Source organism: Osmia lignaria, chromosome 4 (genome assembly GCF_051020975.1).
Source record: "Osmia lignaria lignaria isolate PbOS001 chromosome 4, iyOsmLign1, whole genome shotgun sequence".
NCBI lineage: Eukaryota > Metazoa > Arthropoda > Insecta > Hymenoptera > Megachilidae > Osmia > Osmia lignaria.
Window position 1 is genome coordinate 11,222,435 of NC_135035.1, and position 23,335 is coordinate 11,245,769.

The window sequence follows — 23,335 nt, forward strand, 5'->3', positions numbered from 1 at the left end:
GCATAGAATGGCTACGTTTCCACCCGATACTTTTTTCCTCGCCAATGTATACCTTTCATAACGAACGACGTTTATTACACGGTTTTTCCAACGAACCGAATACCTTTCGAATTTTTTCCCCCGATTGTCCCACCTCCGACTGAGCGGAGGTCGCCCGATTGCACGTACATCGACCGCGGAGGATGCATACTTTCTCGTGGCAACAGGAAGAAAAGGGTTGACAAGAGCCGAAGACAGTTGGAAAGGGAGGAGTAGCCGAGAGGCTACAAAATGGGTAAAAGAAGAACGAGGAACCAAAGTTCGGAGAGGGCCGGGTGACGGGCACCGAAGAAGAGTTAAAAAAGAAAAGGGAAGACGCGGACCTACGGGTGAAAGAAGGGAAAGAGAGGAGGGCATTAGAGGCGTCCTTGAAAAGAACCTTGCAAGGCCGTCACGCTTACCTCTGGACCGTCTCGAGCTGTTGCCGCTGTTGCTGCAGCACGGACCGGATCTCATTTGAGATACGATATGGAGAAAGCCTATGGAGCTGTCGTCTTCCGCGTGTCTAGTCTTACGGGCTCGAAACCGATCGGACGGATACCGAAACGCGTAAAGAAACGACATTCCAACGAGTCTTTGGTATCGTGTTCGAATAAAGAGTTTGAAAGTACAAATAAAACCTTGCTCGTTATTTTCCCTTCCCTCAAACAGAACGATTCAGATGAAAATTAGCTTGTATTTGGGAAAAAAGTAAACGTGTAAGCAGATAAAGCTAAGCAACACGATTCACGGGATCGTAATGAAACGGCTTATCGAGTTTCCTTATCGGTTGGTGACGTTCGCAAGGCCGATCGACGTCCTCGAGCAAGCGAGTAACGTTTTGCTGAAACACGAGGCACGCGAAACGTACACGCGTCCATCTCTGTACACAAGCATACCAACGATTCGCGTAATCGATGTGGGAAGATAAATAATTGCGTTTCATCGAGACGCGGACGTCACGCCAGGCTCAATTTGGTAGCGGTAAAATGAGAATCGCCTCGACTCGACTATCCGAGTTAATTGGATTTCAAATTGAACGAGTCTTGCTGCTACAAAGAATCGGCCAGTTCATTTTTCTCGAGCATCGTTATCGTTTTAAAACAGGAATACCGAGTTCGTTCGCTTCCTTGCTCGACGATAACCGCGCGAATACTGGATAGACGATAGTCGTTCCATAAATATTCGTTAATTTCTAATAAACGTTTCTTCCTCGTCGAGCAAAACCCGGCTAGATAATACCCGATGCCTGTAATTACACAGCGAACCAGCTTAGTCGGCAGCGTTCTCGGGGTTAACGATGAAACTAACCTCGAGGATACCGTAGATACCGCGGTAAGACAATTTTGTGCCTCGACGCTGCCGGATACTCCGGCTTCAGCTTTGATCGAAATCTTTCGTTTCTGATTAAAACTGCTCGCTTCGCATACAAATACGCGCATTTCTTCCTGAAACGTTCGCTTAACCCTATCTCGCGCAGCTTGCTCGCTATTACTCAATGCGTTACCCAATGCTGCTGTAACGAGCTGGTTCAGCGAAACGGTCTACAGCCACGACCACTTTTTCTCGGCGAGTCTTCGATCGTTGATTTCCATTTTTCTCCTGTCTTTTTGTCGCAAGGAATAACGATGAGGATCAGCTGCATGCTTTCGAAAAGCCATATTTCTGGAGTTCGCCGAAATGGAGGTAAAACAGAAGGACGGAGGACCGGTGGCTGATGGGTGTTACGCAAGATTTGGTTTGCCGGTTGGTCGTCGAGCTGGATTTGGAGTTGATCGAATAGCAGTTGGTTCGTTTATTTGCTGGGCTGGTTGGGTGGGTTAGTCGCCGGCTCGGCAACACGGCAGTACGGCAACTGCGAAGACGGTCGCCCAGGCACGAGCAAGAAGTAAAGGAGAACGTCCTTGCAAGGCCGGCCGCCGACGCCCGACAGTCCAAGCCACTCTCTTTCGCTTTGCTTCTCCTTCCTTTGCCTTTCAAACCTCCTCTTCATCCTCTTTCGTTCATTCCTCGCTTGGTTCGTTCGTTCGCTTAACTTCTGCTCTCCTCTCTTCTCCTCTCTTCTAGATATCTAGCTCCGATCCCCATCTATACGCGTATCCATCCACGGTCTCTCCGATCCTTCGACTCCACGTTCGCTGGTTACACGGGGCTGTGTAACATCCATTCTACCATCCTGTTTGCTTACATAGAAAACTGTCGTCTCACCTATCCGGGTGTAGTTACCAGCCTGCATCCTGCATTCCGATGCGCCGAGAGGCCGGGATAACAGTCGCAGCGCTGCAAGATCGCGTGAGAAAACCGGGGGATCGAGTTAATTCGTTTGACAATGACTAGGTACCGAGTCCGTGGAAGGCCAAGCGTTTCCTGTTCGTCTATCGCTATTTCACGCGTCGTTGCAAAGACTAGAACCAGCAGTCGTTTCCATTCAAACGCATGCCACGCGAGATGCTTTCCGACCGAGACACATTTCTTTATTCGCCGACAACGATAACGTGGCCAAACGACATTCGTTCGCGAATAAAGTATCTCCTTGTATCTGCGTTCCTGTCGTCGCTGAAAAAATCACCCGTGGGCGCCCGACCTCGCGTCCACTTCGCCGTGAGATAACTTTGCCGACCACGGTGTTCCTATAAATACGCACCGCGTATATTCTGCCGAGGGTTGAATAAGACATTCACGCCCGTTCACCAACACCGGTCAACTTTCTGAATGGCTGCTTTCAGTTTAAGGGAGACGCGATCGAAACAGAGTTCGCATTCTGCTCGGATATGTACCACGTAAAGTACGAATGCCGCGAACATTTTGAAAATCAACCTCTTCTTTGGACTCGTGAGAAGAATCTTCGGCTAGTTACTCCTCTTCTTAGAACGTTGATAAACTCTAATTTTCACGACACCGCCGCGAACAGAACTGTTTGTTCTTTTGTTTAGCACGAAGCGTTCGCGGCAAGACGTTAAGCAAAAGTCGATGTACTTTGCCAACCTAGCTGTATCTACTGTAAGAAATAGAATTGCGGATAGAGCAAAAACCCTTGTTCGTATGGAGACCGCTTCAAGTACCCACTTTAGTCAGTGGGAAATTTTGCAAAATGCAAAGTAAAAGAAGTCGCGGGCTCGACAGTCGAGAATATCGTGACTTTTCGTAGGTGTGCGACAGAGACGCGTAATAGGTTTGCACCGCTGCGAATCAAGTAGGCGAAAATCTATGAATGCATACGGCCCACTTTGTGCTTCATCGCTGATAGAAATCCGCGTATGCACTTGCGGCTCGGTTGCGCAGTGCCAGGCTACTCTCGAAACTGTGGGCGTCAATCCTGATCGATCGGTTCTACTGTTCTCGTTCGCATGATTCGTGATTTTATAAATAGGCAAACTGGTATTTAATAACGTGACAGATTAACCCATTGCAGTACACCGTCCAGACTCGACACGGCAGATATGGTCGCGCCAACTGTGACTCCATGTTACAATGCATTCTCCAGATTATTAATTACCAGTATATACTAAAGACCGCGTGCAAGTTACTTCCAGATCCGCGTATTGAACAGCTAACGCAACAAGGCAACAGTGTTGCACGAGTTTTTTTCAAACACCGATAAGAAACATCTCTCGTTGATATTCACGTTTCCTCGACGCATTGTTTTCCAAATCTTTGCTTGAAATATCGCCAAACAAGTATGATACGTGACTTCGTGTAAGAGAAAACAACAATCTGATGTTTGCGCGAAGTTTATCGCGTTACGTGTCGGATTTTATACTTAACGCTGATGCGTTCTCTCGTTGCCTTCTAAATTATTGCTACGTGCAATTACGAGAGAAGTATTTTTTTACGTGTCACGTAGCGTACAGTTTGAGAAAAGTTGATCGGAGAAACTAGCAATTTGTAGCACACTCTGTAACGCTTAATCTTTCACGCGAAATCCTTTGAATGGTATCGAGAGTAAGAGGCATCTGTTATTGCGCTTATTAATAATATCGTCTGACGTAGAGAAGAACGTTTGCTTTTATCTCTGCATCGCAGCACAGAAGAGATCGGTCGCGGTGCAACGTGGAATCGTCTGGACGACGAGAAACGATATTAATGCGCGCAAATGTTTTCTTCTACATTCTGCGGATAGGCATCTTCGCGATCTGATAAATCTCCGAGCAGCTCGAGGTTCGATACGCTCTGTAATTACGGTACGTAACGAAAGTGTTACGTGTAGGTGCTTTGAGAACCTTGGGGCTGAGCATCAGGTATCTAAGGGCGTGCCCAGACCAAGACCACTCTTATTGCTCGTTCCTATCATTGACCGTGTCTATGGGAATTTTTCTTCATCGGCAAGCGAATAATCATTAACCTATTCCGTCTTTAAATACCAAGTGGAATGAAAAGTAGAACAGAGATTAAAATTTCAGAATTCTCGATAAGAGATTCTCTTGGTACAGGTGTTAGCCTGCGTTTTACACGTACACTTGACATTGATAGTTTCTCTGTTGGTTATTTAACACGTGAACTTGCGAGTCGAAATTGCCGAGAGAAAGGAAGTGCATGCTATAGCTTTCGAATTCTTATCGATGCAACACGCACGAAAAGGTTGCTTCGTTTTTTATTTCATCGCGTTCCTTTCATCGGATTTCACGATGCGTACCTTCTGCTCCGAATACGCTGAGCGAACCGCCTTGAAGAATGTGTCATGTAACATTTACTATGGTTTATCGAGTTGCGTAAAGGTCGTTCCGATAGTGGTTCACGCTCCGATAACTAATCGGAATAAAAGTGAAAAATTCAAGGTTCAGAAAAGCTTATCCACTCTTCTGGAATATCCGTGTTATGTTGGACACGTACGCGCACGAATAATCTCTCTTGACATCCTCGATGAGCACCAGATAAGATAGTAGATTCGATGAAATCAGCATTTACCTGTTCTTCTAGTTACCGTACCCCTTTCTGAATCACCGATAAGAATTTTTTCAAACCGACTCGCGCACCGTGCACGTAAGTAACGTGTTTCGAGTTGAACGCGTTCTATGATCAATAAAATCACCCGTGACTGTAATTCACGATCAAGGAACAACTATGAAACACGGAGTAAACTCAAACGATCCGGTTCATCGTGGTCAAAGATATCACGTGACAATGTTTAAAATGATTTCGTCCCGTCGTCGCGTACGGTCAGTAGCACTCGCATAAACTCGAATCAATAAATGCTATCTGTCAGCATGGCTCGATAAATAACCATCGGGCCAAAAGCAATTGTAGAACGTTCGCGAAGCGACACACACCGGAGTGACGTCTACTGACAATTCCGTCGGGACCAAATTGATTTATACTCGTTTGTCAACGATGTTAACGCGTTACCATCGATTATAGATCGGTACTTTTCACAAGGGGATTTTGTACCCAAAGTTAGAGTCGATATTATTCATTTAAAAATGACCAGATTAATTAAAGGTGATGGTATTAAAATGAAACATGGTAGCGATCGACTTGCATATTAATAACTTGAGGTAATCCAACGATCCATGGCTTGGTAAAGGAAGATCGACAACCACTGGATCCTGAGACGATGGTACGCGTGTGGTCTCGGTAGAAGAGAACCTCGTATCGCGTTACGTGGCCCCGCAGCGACGTGTCCTGGATCGTTCTCTTCTTTTCGAATGAAATTCGTGAAAAATCGCAAGCTCGATATCCGAAAGAAAGCATTAGATCGCATCGGTACACGGCTCTCTTTCTTTCTCGCATGTCTGCTGGTCTATTAAGTTTTGCGCAACCCACGTCGTCGTGGTATTTATCGAGGTCGAGTGCAGCAGTGCTCGAAGCGTGGGTCTTAACCTGTCACAATTCGATCGTAATTTTGCGATAAAGCGGCAGACCACTTTGGAATTCGATAAAACGATACGCTCCGAGAGGAATCAATTGTGCGTTATTCACGAGCCGGACGAGAGAATTCTTTCTATCGTCGCGAAATTATTTTTAAACGTATTCGAGAGGTAACGAAATTAACCACGTTCATCAAGAAATGCTAATTTATGTAACTTTCACGCGACTCCCTGGATCAAAGGAGTTTCTCGAGTAATCGTTACATCAATTGTATTTTATTACGCTTAATTCTCCGTGATGTTAATGGCTCGTTATCCTCCCAGTTTTAGCCCAACTTTGCTAACGTAACAATATTTATGGACATCGTTCTCGTGTCTCATTAGCTCTATGCACTTTCCTGCTTGCTCGCGTGACTCGGACTAACCGAGTATGTATTCGCAGTAAATTCTTCTTATCGTTCCCTATTATGCAAGTTGCATCGTTCGAACTTTGATTTCGTCCTTTTAAAAACTGTTCCCGCGTAACGAAACGTTTATATCCTTTTAACGATCCTATGCACCCTTGCGTATTGTAATTGATGCGCTGTAAAATCAGCGTTAAATGATGCGCCAAACGCGTATCAACCTATCGAGCGTGGTTCGAACGATAAAACATATCGATATTAATCATCGAGTATCCCAGTCACTGTACAAACAGAGGGGAATTAATTTTATTGCACGCGCGCGGGACAGAGTAACATTTCTACCTACGATAGTAACAGTCGAAGCAACTCGATTATCTCGATACTTGAAAAGAGTATAAAGCATCGATTATCTTGTAGTTTCCTTCTTCTTTTTTTTCCTTTCTATCGTCGAGTCTTGTGCCAATCGTGTTTCGAACGTCCACCATAAAAACCATCTAATAAGAGACTTTGGGCAAGGTATAAACGATTCGTAATATCCAGTTATTTGCGGAATGCTTTGCAATTAGTGGCTATCATGTAAAATTGCTCGACGATTCGACGTGGGGGAGCATCGTAGCAGGGTTTGCCTTCGAACAAGAGGATATTCCATGGCCTCGCGTGGCATACTCCGCTATGAAAATCGTACTCGATACCTGTTCATATTCTTCGTACTATCGACAACACCTTCTATTCGCTCGTTTTTTACAGCGGACCAACATTCTGCCGGACAGATAGATTCGCCTGATAAAACGAACAGATCGAAAGGCTGCGTATCTCGTAGGAAAAACTGAACATTCTCGCGGTGACTTTAACTCGTTTGAGTTTCGAGTCTGAATGGAGCGACATTCCTTTTCAATCTAATATCCTTTCACGCACGATCAAACGTGAAATGTAGTTTCAATGATGAAAATAAAACGCCAAATGATCCCGGTGGATCGAAATACGGCCGTTTAAAGCGAAATATTAAAAGAAAGAAAATAAGCACTCACGGTAATTTCCTTTAAGAGATTTGAAGAGTAGCCGGAAGAAAATCGTGACTCGGCCTTGCTATGCTGGAGGGAGGACTTGGGGTTCTGGCTCGTAATGAAACGTTTTTCTGAAAGATGATGAGTTAAGGGCGTCCAAAGGACGCGATGGTCGAGTGATATATGTATCGAGAATGGTGAGAGAAGAGAACATGTTGTGTTAGCGCTGCAAGGGCTCTCTAAACCTCCCCTTTCGAACACGCAGGACGTGGAACGAACGTAGATTGCAAATTACCGCGATACCTCCAGCTGCCGCGACGATTCCTACCTACCTACCTACCAACCTACCAACCTATCAACCTACCTACCTACAGCCACCTTAGATATTCGTCTGTGACTGCGTTCCGCCCAAGGCAACCCTCAGATTTTCATAGTTATTTCTGTATCTCGACTGTCTTGCAGCCAACAACCAACAGAAAATAAATGCTTTTAACTTTTGGAAAAAAATAATAGATAAGGATATTCGTTTTGATTTCCTACCACGTTGCGGGTATCAATGGATCAGGCACTAACTTGCGTACATACCAACGTGTAGGTACGTGAACGAGAAGAGTAGAATAAGAGTAAGAATAATGTTTATCGTAGAATATAGAGAAGAGATAGAGAGTAAAAGAGAGAGGAGAGAAACGAGCAAAGGTACTGTTACTCGGACAAAGGCTGCCCACGTTTACAGTCAGGATGCTATAAAAGCGGTTGCTTCGCGCACACCCAGTTCTTCCTCCAGTTTATTGCTATTGGAAACGGTTCAGGAAATCTCGTTCCTATGTAATGCATTTACAGAATGACGCTTCGTTTCTCCTTATCTCCTTGCGTTTCGCTAATGCGACGATTCTTGCAAAACCGTTATATCGCTCGAGTTTCTGCCCCTACACGCGATCGGCAAATAATTTTCCTATTCTACGTATTTTCTCGCTTTTCTCTTCTATTTACCAAATGTAACGGTGAGTTTTCTCATTAAAAAACGATCGATGTTAGCATATCTATGAAGCACATAAATTTTTAAGATTCCTTAGGCTTTCACAACCCGGATCTTCACAGCTAGTACCATTCCAAGTTTTCGAGCCAGATAAGAGAATTATTTGATACGGTATCGGGACGTTCTATTACAAAACAAAATCAATTACCGCCTAATATCTCGGAGAGTGGGTTATCGAAAGATTCCAGTTGGTCGTGGTTCAGGGAGTTCTAGCAGAATCTTGTAATGGGTTAACACTCCGTTGCTTTCCAACCGTATTCTACTGATCGTGTGAAATTGCAGCGGAAACCGTAGGGCAAATATGTAATTTATGAATCTACCCCGAGGCTCGAGGTCAATTGAAAATTGTTGGACACGAGTCGCGATCCCGTATCTACCGCGATATCCTTGTCACCCTAACGATCGGGACCTTCTTTATTTTTGGCCAGCGCGGTTTAGGTAAGATTCTCCGACATTCAGGATACCATCCATAAGATTTCTTTTTCCCAAGGTTCGTGTTCTCGCGCCGGTATACACGGGATGAACCTGAAACTTTTTTCACAGATCATCCCTCTTCCTTTTCTTTCTGCTGCTCCTTCATCTGCTCCATCTCGCCGAGGTACACGGCGGCAGGCGAACAAAGAGGATCTCAAAAGGAGAATCTTGTGTTCGAGAAGAAACAAGAGTCGGTCAGTGCCTTTTCGCGCGAGAGCTTTTGAACCTTGGTTGAGAGGAGCGTGTACACAACGAGGCGCTAACTTGTATCGAAGATATGGCTAGCAATTAACGAATCGATACGATTTCTGTACGTATCATTTGTCGCCGGGAAAAAACGAACATCAGGGTATTTCGTATACTCGAAATTACCTCGAGACCATCTATCGAGAAACCTTGGCCGATACTCCCACGCAAAGAGAAACAAGATTTTCTGAAGCACCAGGTCTCGAGAGTCTGCAATGTTTCTTCTTATTGCTTGAAATTGAAATCCTGCTTATATTCTCGCGCTTGTTCACGCCTTACAGTTACATTCTGCGCTTGCCGAAGATTTTATATGTCTCTTTATCTTTTTATCACGAGATTAAGAGAACTCGTGATTCTACTTATTCGTTATCGCATCAAGAACCTGAATGCAATGAAAACATTATCGTTACACCGTATCGTCTTACTGATCCCTTGTTCGGTTTGCAACGTTGTTTTTATTCTCCATCGCAAGTATAACAAGCTAACTTTGTAATAAAATTCAAACGCGAAGACTCAAAATTTACGAGGATGCCATTTCAAGGGTTGGTTTGTCTCCAACTAACTCGATGCTTTTATGATCAAACAAATTAATTTTCCTCGCTTTATAGAATATAGATTGCAGAGCAATGGCCAATGAAGTTTTACGCGCTGAAAAGGAGCAAATATTTTTTTTTTGGCTGTAACAGAATCTGCTCGATCTAAGGAGAAGCAACGAAAATGTAGACTTTAGGGGAATCTTCGAATGCCCAATGCAGCTGTGCATAATACGGTTTCGTTCGTATCGAATTTCTCGCGAGAGAAGCGACTTTTCAAGATTCTTAGCTTTCGCGAGTATTTTCAATCTGAAATACGTCCTACGCCAAACCTTATCCTTCCTTTCTCTGTATAATCCCCGTAAGTTTCGCTATTTCGTAAATAAAATTACGGTAATCCTTAAGCACGATCTCCGTCTCTGTCACTGTTTCGCCCTAGATGGCGATTCAAAGAAAGATATTTTTGTTCGGCAGTTTCGCTCCTCGAGGCTTCGTTGGTAGTTATTGCAAGGTCTTCGAGGTTAATACGAGCAACTGCTCTTTGGGATTGGCGCTTAACAAACCGTATACGCGTTTTGCTGTGTATTTCCAATTGCGTAACGCGTTAATTCAGATGGATGGAGTATTTGACGCGTCGATACGCAATGACAAAGGCTAGGGTATGCCTCACCTTGCCAGAACAGAAACATCACGAGGTCGATATACACGTGTACATACATCGGTACATGTACGTGTCCTTTCAGCTGTAAGCCGTGTCAAATAAAATATGTTACACCCGCATATGGGACACGGATCTCGCGTTACACGTTGGCCACACTACCGCAAGGTCGTCGTTAGATAGGATCTAATGCAGAAAATCTAGCTGACAACGAAGCTGTTCGATCGCTTTGATTTTGCGGCGGTACTTGTCACCAGATGGAGTACACGAGGTCAGAATACTCGCGAGTACTATGTACTTTAAACGTCTATGAATACGGAGGAAACTCCGATATTGGAGTTTCACAAACTCCTTTTGTTCGATTAGAAAAGGCAAATGGCCGAGAAGAGTTGAAGCAAATTTATTGGAAAGAACAGCCAAGAGGCGAGCGTAAGTAGTTGAAAGCAGGTTGAAGTGGTCGGTGTGCGATCAGTTTCACGATTAAGGGACGAATGAAAATGAAAGAAAAGCAACGAAGATCTGGGTTTTGTACGTATGCATGTAGAGAGTGACGCGGAGGCGCGAAACGAATGATTTAATGACGGTGGCTCGATATATCGCGTCAGGTCGGCGCCATTGATCTGCCATTCAGGATGGAAGTGGATGGAAGCGAATGGAAAGAGGTAAACGGCACCGATCGGGAATCTCTTAGGGGAGAGTGTGACGGTTCGCTGTTATCAGCAGGCTATACGCTATGATAGTGGCGGGGATGCCGGTAAATTACAAGACAGATCGAGCCGTGGCATGTGGCAGAGACGCATCGCCTCGGCTCGTCCTTGCTAAGAAAACGAGTATTCTTCGAATCGCCGGCGAATCGTGCGAAATTCCAACCTCCAAGGGATTCCATGCTGTTCGACCAAGAAAAATGTCAACGATTCGCGTATAATTTGTAGCGGAGAGCACATTGCAGTTCCACTTAAGACTCGCTACTTTCGGTTCGCTACTTTGAGGCTTTGGTATGCAAAGCCAGTGTGCCGTACAGCTTGCAGAACACGAACCAGTCACGGCGCTCTCTCTGTGTTTGCTATTACATTATTGTCCTGTAGCTTTTCGTCTCGAAGGATTTCGATTGTCCGATTCTAAGATGGTTGTTTGCGTAGCATCGGGCACCAACAGGGGAACGTATCCGATTATGGGGAACGAAACGCTATTAACTTTTCTCCCAGCGAATCGCTGGCCGGTATTTAAGACGGATATCTCGAATTCCTCGCCGTTTATCCGGCGAATCTCGTTCTACACCGAGCATAGCATACGATAGGATAGAATAGGATAAGATGGGATGGGATGCAAGCAAAGGGATGAAACCGCAGCGCAACGGCAGCAACGAGCAGCCAATAAGTAACGACGGAGCATTAACTCGGCTCGACAGTGCCGAGTTGCACCATAATACACGTCGGGTGTATACAACGCTTGGGCAACACCTACAAATAGAAGTGATAGAACAAAACGGGGCCCTGTTGCTGGCTACTTTACGACCACCAGGACCCATGAGCGTTACTTCCAAACCATTAGCATCAGTACGCCAACATTTCTCGCTACTAGTATGATTTTGAATAGAAACCGATTTCTGATGATTACAAAACAAGAAAAATAACTGTACTCACAAAGTATCTCTTGCTAATTATATCGTTACGGTAAGCTAACATATTTCATTCGGAGGTTTTCCGCTCGAAATTCCTCTGAGCACTGACGCATAACGCGCGCAGTGATTTGCATATTTGAAAGTGAACGAGTGACTTTGCCCGAAGGGAATGTGTAAACAAAGGCATGGACAACTTTGAAGTTGCATTACGTCAACTTCTTTGGGTTATTCAAGATTTTTCCAAAAACGACGCGAGACTTGGATCTATGTATCTTTTGTGCATAACTAATCGTTCAGGAAGCTGAGTATTTTTGGAGCAGAAATGTCGTTTACCTGTACCGAAAAAAGTCGGAAGGGACGTAACGCGAGAATAATCGTACGCGATATTCTAACAGGTAACGTCAGCCTGGTCTTGCGCAGGATGAACTCTTACGTTACATCCCTAAATCCCGACACGTTACATCATGCAAAGTACACACATGTTAGCTAGTAGTTGTTGCAACTTTGCTCGAGACATCGCGTCTCACAAATGCGTGATGCAACGATCGAATGAGTAATGCAACTCTATCTTAACGCAAATGTTGTAATATGCAAGCAATCGCTTAACAGAATCGTAAACAGAAACACTATCGACAAATTTTTCAACGATGCAACGATCAATGTGCGAGTCGGGCGAGTGCGATTTATCGGTATTGCAGGGTAACGCGTTCGCAGGCCGTAGAGAAGCGTATCCCTCGATTTTCAATTTCGCCAGCAGGCAAAGAGTTAAGATACCACCGAATAAACCAGTCAACGTTCCGACAGCAGCGGAACAGTACATACCACCGCGTGGTGAGTCGTGGCGAGGACCTAACAAGCACGAGTTAGGTAACTTGGAGCTAAGGTAACACGAGAGGGCCACCAGCGTCGTGAGAGTCTCCGGTTTCGAATTTGTCTAAAGTAATTAAAACCCTCCACGAGGTTTTGCCGCGCGTTATACCTGCGAATCGACGTTCTTCACGAGGGTGGTTCTTCCTTTCGCGAACACCACCCAGCGATTTTTCTTGCCTTCTCTAACTTGACTTATAGGAAGAACGTATCGTACCTACGTAACGTTAGAACCTACCTGAAGAAAACTCGCTAAACTTATCGCTTCTCTGCCTTCTCGCGACTTCTGCGGACTCCGCGAATTCCTTGACGAGCAGCGTGTTACAGGATGAAAAGAGTTAGGATATAGCCTCTGTTTTTTCCACTCTCGTAACACGATGACGACAATGAAAGATAAACAGAAGAATATGGGGGAAGAAAATAAACGGCCACCTGTTTAGCAAGCTGTCTTGGTTAGCCAGGTGAAATACGTGATGTCACGTGTTGTATCTCACCGTTACGCCGAGAATTGTATGCAGAGGAGGAATTCGATTGTCTCCAAATTGAGGAGCACTTATCTCGGCACGTGACTCTTCGTAGTCGAAAGGTAAAAGCCTTCGTATTTTCCCTCAACGAGCATTGTCCCTTCCTCGAACAATCGTGGCCACGATAAAAACGTTTACGAGGTTATCGATGTCGGTGCGAGGAATAAAGATGTTTGAAATAAAAGGCCACCGAATTACTATGCGGTGACAAACGATCGCGACCAATCGTACGCTATCGTGGAAAGGATAGAAATTTTTACAAATACTTTTCGACTCGTTTGTCCGGATGTATCGAGCAACGGGAACCCACGAATCGGATATCCTTTGGAGAAACAGAGTCGCGCTCAAAGACATCCTCGTCGCGATCGGCACGCCCTGAACCACGTCCGGCATAGCACGAAGTGGCCTTCTTGGAAGGCAAGGCAAAAGACAAAAGCAAGCCGCGTTGTAAGTGTTATAAGGAACGTTACAAAACCCCTCTTGTACCCGAGACGATCGTTCATTTGCCTCTTCGATCACGTACGATCGATTGAATTTAGTAAACCACCAATGAACCTATCGAGAAATTTAACAGTTGCTATGACGCAAATATTTCTAGCGTATTTAAACGTTACCCCTTTCGTCAGAGTTCCTATGACAACGGTAGAGGTATGTATAACGTTTCGGCGAACGCAATCCGATGCATGTGGGCCGTTGAAAAAGTGAAGAGCACCGACGTTACTCGCCCCTGTGTGCAGTGGAGACGGTTCGCGCGTAATGATGACAAATGACCGCGTAAATCATGCGACGGAACGGACGGCTTGGATTATCAAACATAACCTTTCGAGAGAGGCCACTGTACGAGATGAATTCTACGACAACCGTACCACCATCTCACTACAGACAATTCTGTTTTCTTCCATTTATCGAAAGAACTCGAACGAACTCGTGTTGTCTTACTCTTATTGTTACTTCTCGAAAAGATACATACGCAATTCATAACGGTCACGGTTCAGCGCGGAACAGCCTTTTATCCAAGTTGCAAAGAAGAAGTTGTTAAAGTACAGGTTCGCGCGTGTATTGGACAACGTAAAAAAGCACAGAGGGACAGGATGGTTGGTGGGCGTAGGTGGCACGATTATCGAACGCATCCCTGGCTTGATGAAGACGTCAGGTTTTGACGGGCCAACAATAGAGGTATAAATTACCGATGGTAGGGAAGGATGATGAGCGTGGTAGCGCAAACTCCTATCGCAAAGTAGACCCTAGCGCATTTAGAAGCACGTGCATGAACGTTAAACGTCACTGAATCCTAGGGTTTTATCTAGCATGGCTAAGGGTCGATTCCACGAGCGTCAAAGGAATATACCCACGAGCTTCGAGCATCGTGGCGAATTCTTGGAACGCCCACGAACTACCTTCGTCCTCCGAAGACGACGAGCTACGATCGAAGAGGTCATCACGGCATCCAGCGTCTCGACCTTCGTGCTCGACCTCTCGATCCTTCGAGGACAATGAATTCACGGCTCTGCCATAGATCCTTGAATAAACGCGTCCTCAGACTCTCAAAATAGTCTCGCGATTGAGGAAAAAAGAAGTTATCGAGTGACGTACGATCATTGAAGAATATTTTTTTCTTTTTTTTTTCTCTTTCGTTTGATAAGCACAAAACGAGTCGAATAACCAAAACGCGTACAGACTGCTCGCGTGTAGTTTTGCAATAAATCGTAAACGACTGACTGTTTCACACGACATTGCTGTAAGCGTGGGCAGTTCTGGTGTGGCAATATGGCGCCGTGCCCGGCCGTCCTTCCGTCCCACCTGGACGTATAAAACGGGCATTGCGGTTAATTAACGAGCATTACGTTAGGTGCCAATCTGCATAATTAGCGGCCCGCGCCTTGCTTCCACTCCGTTCAACGTATGCAAAGTTTCTAACTTTGAAATTGTACGAAAGAAAAAGAATCACTGGCATAAATTCGACATGTTTTAATAAAGAAAATTCGAAACGTATCTTTCTGGTGTTTTATCTTTTCAATCGAGCGCTGGAAGCACGTTGCTATAATTGTTGTAGAAAGTGAATCGCACGAATCATGAAGATTCCAAGTGGAAAGGGAGCAAAAGGAACGACACAAGGGAGAGACACCGACGACCCCCTTGAGCGAGATTCCTACCGGTTTACTACCTTACGTCTACCTGTTATTGTAGCTACAGGGCTGCATTCCAGCTGAATCTAAATGCCTCTGTCACGGTTCGCAATAACCCTAATGGCAGGAACACGATGTTCCTGCTTCTGGGCGAGCATTTTCTGCGGATGCATCGCTTTGGACACGAAATGAATACCTTCTCCTCTTTCTCGCGTCAAACTAAAACTTACGAACGATTCGGACCAGTAAATTATAGCGAAGGAATGCGGAACGCGAGATAGCTTACGCGTTCAATTTTCGCAGCTATCCACTTCTACGATAACAACGAAGGTCCCCTGAAATTATCTACTGAAAGGAAACGAGACTTCCTGATGTTGGCGAGCCTTGACATCGAAACTATCGAAACGATCGTAATAATAAATCAACGCGCTTGACCGTTTCTAGTAGACTCATAACGCTATTTTGCGTTATGTCGACTTAATCAGGCTCGTACACTGAGTTCAAGGCACAATATTCCAAACGAGTTCGCGCATCCGTCGTGGAAGGGCATCTACCCTATGGTTCTTACGTGACGACATTTAGATGCTTGCTTAGCGATAAACCAGAGAAAACTGCAGCTTCGGTTATAATAGGGACGGCTTCAAATCGCGGAGCCATCGAGACAAAGCTGACAAGCAAACAAGGAGTGTAGTAAGAGGTGCACGAGCCAAGATTAATGCTAAAGAGAACGACGACGCTGTGAAATTTACCGTCAAATATTTTGGACAATCTTCCGACTGTTTTTCTAACGAGCCACAATTTAATTTTCGTTCGACCATGAGATCTAAAAGCAAACGACTAGCAAAGTGCCAAGTACGCTAAACGCTCGTTTCGACAGCTGTGTCGTCGCGTTTATAAAGTGATCGCAATTAAAGTAGATTCGCGAGAATGTGATTAGCCAGAAATGCTAATTGAGCCAGACCCGGAGGAAGAATCGCGCGTTGCGCCACGTGAAAATTAGAAAGGCTCCTTGCACCGGCAATTGCGATCGCGCCTGCATTCTCGTCAGTGAGAAAACTCTGTAATATCCATTTCATAGCTATCTCTCGCGATGTGTTTGGCTCTGTTGCGTAAGCCGGTTGCTCGCGTCTTATGATTCCTCGATTAGGTGAACGAAGGAATCTAGAAGCAATTCGATGTAGAATATCTAGGAGGGAATCGCGAATAGCATCTCCATCGTTATCAGTTTGCACCACTCCCTTGCAGATAGTTTAGCCCGTTGTCCGCGATGTACTTTCTTCGGCCTCGATCCCCTTGCGAGAACCTCGCTTACGTATTATCGCTTTCGCAATCATTATTAGACGTTGTTGCGCAAGCGAGAGCGCTCTTGTCCTATATGAAATATCGCCCGCATTCAATCTCAACCGCGGATACGTTGTAATTAGCGTGCAAGACATTGCGTGGAAGCAGAGCCTCTAACGTAGCGTGAATACGCGATATCGTAGCTCGTAGGACACGGACGTCTGTAAAAATCCAGATGCCATTTCAGATAGGTGCCAGCAGATTCGCCATGCCGTTACACCGACAGTGTGCTGCAACTTTACAGCAAGCTCACGACCTACCAATCTTCGCCTCGCTCTGCCTCCAGTTATTCATCCGTCGCTGGCTTTTACATCGTATTAACGTTCCTCCTATAATAAGTCATGCCGCTCTGCTTATCGGCATTACGATACAAACGAAAAGAGCCTTAACGATTTTCCCTCCTATTTAAAGATTCACCATTATCGACTCATGCCGATAAATCGTACGTTACAGCGTGTAAGGTATAGCGAAAAGGTAATTGCACGACAGAAAGGTATCGAGAAATGATATCTAATCGTTCGTTAAGAACAGATGTGCTGACAGATGGCCGTGGCAAACACTGTTCTCAAACACTCGCTACCAGTTGCCTCGGGTCACTATAATCGACCGACTATAAACTAACTCTATCAAGCCCTCCCTCTATACTCTGTACACTTCTTTTCACGGTAAACCTGTTGCTCTACAAGAATGTCCTGCAATCTATGCATCCCGTTCCTCTTACATCCACTCCCGCTCCTATTGAAATTGCATCGAGGCTCTCGTTCGCTGTCAATGATCGAACGTGTCCGTACTTCCGTCGTTCTCTACCGCCGATCCTCGATCGAGCTGCACCTCGCGTCTCGTTACGACATCCACTGAACTCGACGATGAAACACGATATCGCCAAGTTTCACGGAAACTCGGTAAATTGTTACTACGCATAGTCGAGACCGAGGAAGACAACGTTATTCATCGAGTGTCAACGTCGAGCGTGCAGTGCCAACTCAATTAACGCGATCGCGACAACGATAAATCCTTTTATTTCCCTCCGCTTCTCTTCAATTCCCATTCCATCTTTGCTTACGCGATTCGAATCGAGAAAACGAAACAGTACGCCATCCATCGTCTATACTCTACACGTACATTTGTCCTGTAATTTACACGGTGTAGTAGCATTCGGAACAATCCGATTAACCGAGGGCGACAAACTCGCGGACAAAGACACACCAGTTTAAATATAGCACTTCGTTGTGCTAAGTTTATCTTTATTGAGGTTCGTAACACTGTTTCGAGTCGACCTCGTTGCTTTGAAACGGTCCACTGTCTTTGCAACGCATGCGTAGCCGATCGATCATTTTGACTGTGTAAAATGTATAATAGAAAGACGAAGAAGTTTCTGACATGCACGTGCAATCTTCCAATTTCTGTACGAATAGCTGAGAAACACGCGACGGGACAAACGATTCGAACTGAGTTTTCCTTCTTTTTCTCGAACAGTGGATCGTAACCGGTGTGCTTCGCCAAGTACATCCTTATTATTGTAAAAAAGGATCCCTGTATCTGTGATTAAGCGGGGCCTCTAACACGTGTATGTAAATGCAACTAAGTTGCACGCGATTACGCGAAATAAGGGGTGTGGATGCGTAGCAGTTGGCGCGAATGCGCACAGATAAGAAGAGGATCGCGTGCCCTGGTAAGCGTCCGAGCTAGGGGCTTTGCGCAAATACGCCAGCCTCTGTGCAGTGAATTCGTCGAATCGTTCGTTCGCCAGGCTCCGATTTATGTTTTACCAGTAGCAGAACGCGACGCGTAAACAAGCGTTACGCGTGTACGGAGATTAGCTACGCGAGAAAAGAGAGCGTTCTTCCAAGAAGTTTATTCGACACGAAACGCTTGGACTCTTAGAGCCGATGGTGTTAATGAGAAAGCCGAGAATACGATACGAACGTATATATCTGCTTTCATTGAATATCACGATCCCTAAAACAGGGCGCTAAGTGAAACGCTAGGTCCATTAACACCCAGAATGAAAAGCAACGCTTAGAACAGGACAACTTTCTCCATCTTTCGCTTGTTCAAACGCCTAGAGTTTCTTCTTAAATCGTCAGATAGGCCAACGATCGTACGGAAGAAAAATCCACTTCCTGTTGGACGGTTTCGATGTACAGAATACGAGTGAACGAACCTATTCTATGTCAAAGAGCAGAAACTTGTTCGAACGAGCGACATTAACAGGTCGAAATCTCTGATTATAGTTCTAGGCTTTTCCGATTGTAACGAAAATCGTGAAAGGAATCTGATTTATACGGATTCAGGATTATACGGGGGAAAAAAGTTAATTTTTTAAAAGTCGGGTTGGCACCTGGCGTTCGCATAGCTCGATTTAACGCGTTCTAGAAAAAGTCTAAAATCAACGTGGCGTTGACAAGACTTGTCCATCGGTAAATCATTGGCCACGAGCGGTGACATGTTCCGTAGCCCGCTATCAGGACGAGTCTATTAAATCTGCAACAGGACGGAATGTCTGCCACGGCCATTACCATTCCGCCAAGTCGTAAGTTATCTTCGTTGACAGTGGGCGCGCATAGAAATGTCTTTGGCCGTGATACCTTCTGACTTCTTCTTCTTCGTCTTCTTCTTCTTTTTCTCTTTGTTTTTCTTTTGCTCTTTCCGTCCCGTTCTGGTCGTGGCCGTCTTTGGTCGCACTGTCAGCCGCCGGCATCCTTATCAGTCCATATAATCAACGCGGTCGATTCTTTTTGACTACTTGCTTCTATCTCCCATTGCAAAGTTTATTATTCGCGAATACACGTTGTTTTTAAATTATTCCACAACTATGTATGTACATAGTTGTGTTTGCTCCGGTCAGGCTATCGAAGGTTTGGACTCGAACAGACATTGGACGAGTGGCGAGACGACCGATTCGTATAAAATTTGCATTGCATTCCAGTCGGCCCTTGGCAGTGTCGGTAATAGCGACCGTGCATCGTAGGTAGATCCTCGAGGAGATCTCACCTCGGCACCTCCGCGAAACTCGCGAACGCGAATGTAAAGAAGCAGAAAGAAGAGAAGATGTAAGACGACGACGAGAACGAGGAGAAGAAGAAGAAGAAGAAGAAGGCAGAAGATCAGCAGCCTTTCGTTCCTCTTTCTTTTCGAACCCTTCCAATTCTCTCGTGACCATAAAGGTTTTGTTGTAGCCGGATCGCCGTCGAGTCGAACGGTAAATCAAGATGGTTGCTTTACGTAATGGAGTTGCACCGGCCACATCTTAATTAGGAAAAATCTGGAAGCACATCCGTTTCCAGCTCGGCGATCCTAAGCGGAGTTAAGGCACCCATTGCATTCTCATTAACCGTCTCTGCTTTTGAATGCAGCCTATACTCCGCACACCGGATTATTCGTTACACTATTTACCTCGAGCCTTTGTTTCGCAGAAAACGCGCCTTTACACAATCTATCGAGTAACCTTTCCTACAGCCATGCTCATAAATACGCAATTAACCAGCATCTTTTAGTATCGAACAAACTGCTCGATAGAAATTGAAGTAGATCACTAACCTTGTACTCCATATCCATGGATTTTCTCCATTTCCACTCGTGTCGTCGGGGTAAAAAGGACATCACCTGTAAGACGAAAAGATCTTCCGTTAAATTTGTCCAGGAATCGTTCCGACACGAAGTTAATAAATTCGTGCCGTGCGTTTCAACGATAAATTCGCGTTTATGGCTACGATGGAGATCGCGATCGTTCGTTGTCGAAAATTTTTAGCATATCGTGCGCGCTACTCGAGAATCGTGTTTTCGCTGGTTTTCACCCTACGCGAATGCCAAGATGAACGTTAGTCCAAATTTACGTGAGATATCCAATTACGCTTCTTAGCCCAGATTGCTGGTGAAATACCGCGATGACTTCCGAGACAAGTGGCGAGACTTCGAGTCTCGAGCATCTTCATCGAGAAGTACGAAACATACATAATTTTATCGTCGCGCTTAACCTCTCTGTTACCTGCTATATTCTCGTGCAGGCCTTTAATTGTTTAGAAACGTTTCCGAACAAAATCATCGAACTGAATGCTTTCATCAACGAATATATGCCGGAATCTGTTAAAAACAACAAGTACGACGAGAACGCGGTTGGTCGAAAACCCAGGTGTCAATCTACTCTTTCCACTACAAAAAATTGTGACTTGAACAGCGTCTCAGATTTTGGTGGTAATTGCCGATAGACGTTGAAACGGACGCCTACGAGTGAAATAGAGACATTTCCTTTTCATTTTGGCTCCTCTAGTTTCGAGTTACTACTCTATGTCGATGTGTGATCGCAGTCGATCGCGACATGGAATTTGCAAGAGAAAATATTACCGATCGCGAGGGGTAGCTAGTTGCAATGGGCGTCGAAGGCCCGGACCTCTTGGACAGTTATTAGCGTTTATAGTCAGCACCTTGACGGCGTGTACGAAGAAGATTGTCATTGCTCCCTCCAAATACCTAATCAACAACGTTGTTTCAACGTTCTTCCAAAGGTAAGATCGATCGAGTTTTTCGTAAGAAACAGAAATTGATCACTCGCGTTGGTTTCTGAACGAAGGCGAGAGTTGAAAAACGCCGAATGCGGACCTTCGCCCGATTGGGACAGCTCTCTCTCGACTTGCATGTTCGCGCTCAAGAAAGACACCACGGTCATTGGAAAGCTCATTGATATTATGCGACCCGCTGTGGTGAAACTCATCACCGACACAACGATCGTAAGTCTTCGACATCGTGCGTTTGATCCGTTTAAAAAAGAAAATACATTTCAGCTGAAACGCTGGTTGCAAGCGGTCGCTTTGGCGACCCCGACGACTTCCACCGAGTTAACGAATGCAACTCGCAACACCGAAACCATCGACTGTTGGGCATACGAGTTGTTCTTCCATCTAAAGTACCTTCAAGTGCATCGTGCACGACGAACCACCGCCGACAAAGTACGCGATTCTTAAAGCCAATTCTATCCGTTGCGTATGGTTACCGCGGGGAATGCGTTAATTTCCCTTTCGAGCCGATCCGAGTGTAACAACGACTTTCAACCGTGCTTCGAAGCTTGTTAACGAAACGCTGTTTCATCAGGTGCTGCTCGAAGAAGAATCCAAGCCTAACGAGCTGATTCACGCCAACTTGTGGCATCGTTTGGTACAGCTTCGCGACAATTACATCATCTTGTACGAAACATTGCAGACCTACGACAAGACTCGTAACTCCGAGGCGGAGAAACAGCAGGAATAATGTACGATCGTTAGTATCGACAGTAAAGAGAAAAATAGGGTAATTCATTTATCGCGTTCATTAATTGCGAGGGAATAAGGCGGTTGAAAAAGTTCGACAAGTTCAACAAGTTGAAGAAGAGAGTGCATTTCGCGCACAATTTTCCACCGAACATTAACATAAGCTGTACAACAGGTTTAACTCGGGTAGAAGGTCCGTCGATCGAACCTCTCGCCCGTTTGTTTCGACACGATTCAGCTGACATGGCACGCTATTGTGGCTAACATTTAAACTTCGTGCCGAGGAAGGGAACGCAGACAGGCTACAGGATTTTTGCTTCACCGAGATTGCACCACCCGACCTGCAGTCACCGTTCGCTCCATCGACTATTTTTTTTTTCTTCTCCCTTCGAGTAATAGCGTAACCTACTTGGCCGGATAAACCGTCAAGCGCTTTTCACGGCGAACCCAATACTATCGGGCATTAATATCTACGATTGTTCGATTACGTTGCAAAACCGATATCGTACACTTTCTACCTTCGTTGCACAACTTTTAATCGCAACACATATACAACGAGCAAAACATTTCACATGAAAGCACCAAAGAATACAAATAAAAGATTGTTCGTGAAACGACTATGAACGTGGAAGATGAACGCGTACACGACCTTTCCAGTGCAACGAGTCTACAAACAATAAAAATCACTCGTCGCACGCGATAGAATTATTAACAATTTACCTACCAACGACGAATGTATATGCTAGCCGCGTGCATTTGCCTCTTGCCGCTCCTCGAGATCGTTCATGATTCATCGAACGTGAGCAGCACTTGTCATACACGGATAAGGTCGATACTCCATTAATTCTAATTTCATTCCTCTCCCTACATTGTCGGACATTTTTGCCAGTAATCAGTTGTCAAATAAAACGAAGGCCAATCCTGGCCGAACAACGAATCGTTGCAGTTGATTCATTCGATACGAGTGAAAGGAGCCGATGCACATTTTGCATCGAGTTCCGTTGACAACGATTGCACCGTTAGCTAATATACAATTTTAGTACCAAGTATCTCGAGCGTTTTCTTCGCCAGCCGAGTCGACTCGAGTCGAGTCTTCCGTTCCCACAATAAATGCAGCGGCAGATCTATCTACGGCTCGAAGGAGTGCCGGTAAACATCACGATGCCTAGTATGATCACCTAGTTATCGAACAATACCAGAAAGAAGGAAGGGAAACGATGCCACGTAACCTCTTTTCTTGTCCCGTTCTATCGACGAGGTGGGACATTACTACGTAATTAGTGTCGAAACGCTGAGAGCGTGCAGGATATTAATTACTGCGACAGTTATGCGACTGTAAATCAAAGTTATTTGTTAGTGGCTGAGAAATAACTCGTTAGAACGCTTCCTTTCGCTTGGTAACACTTTGAAAAATAACACGATGAAAAGTGGTCACG

At 45.1% G+C, this 23,335-nt stretch overlaps 2 protein-coding genes across 3 annotated transcripts in view; one reads left to right on the forward strand and one right to left on the reverse strand.

Annotated features, from left to right (window-relative positions):
• LOC117603360 (uncharacterized) overlaps positions 1-20,242 on the reverse strand; it is an 83,910-nt gene extending 63,668 nt beyond the window's left edge. The window contains exon 1 of the mRNA XM_034322417.2: positions 20,197-20,242. Coding sequence (XP_034178308.2) covers positions 20,197-20,227 — 31 coding nt within the window. The 5' untranslated portion in view covers positions 20,228-20,242. The remainder of the gene's footprint in view (positions 1-20,196) is intronic.
• A 143-nt stretch (positions 20,243-20,385) lies between these two features.
• On the forward strand, positions 20,386-22,321 carry LOC117603364 (uncharacterized). Of its 2 annotated transcripts, none has more exons than XM_034322422.2 (6): positions 20,386-20,597; positions 20,680-20,850; positions 20,927-21,161; positions 21,227-21,383; positions 21,438-21,602; positions 21,745-22,321. In XM_034322422.2, exons 2-6 carry the CDS (start codon positions 20,730-20,732, stop codon positions 21,898-21,900), a joined length of 834 nt encoding a protein of 277 aa, XP_034178313.1. In that variant the 5' UTR covers positions 20,386-20,597; positions 20,680-20,729; the 3' UTR covers positions 21,901-22,321. The 2 variants fall into 2 exon arrangements, with proteins under 2 accessions (XP_034178313.1, XP_034178312.1); XM_034322421.2 differs by having other exon boundaries at positions 20,664-20,850; positions 21,745-22,319.
• The last annotated feature ends 1,014 nt before the right edge of the window (positions 22,322-23,335 follow it).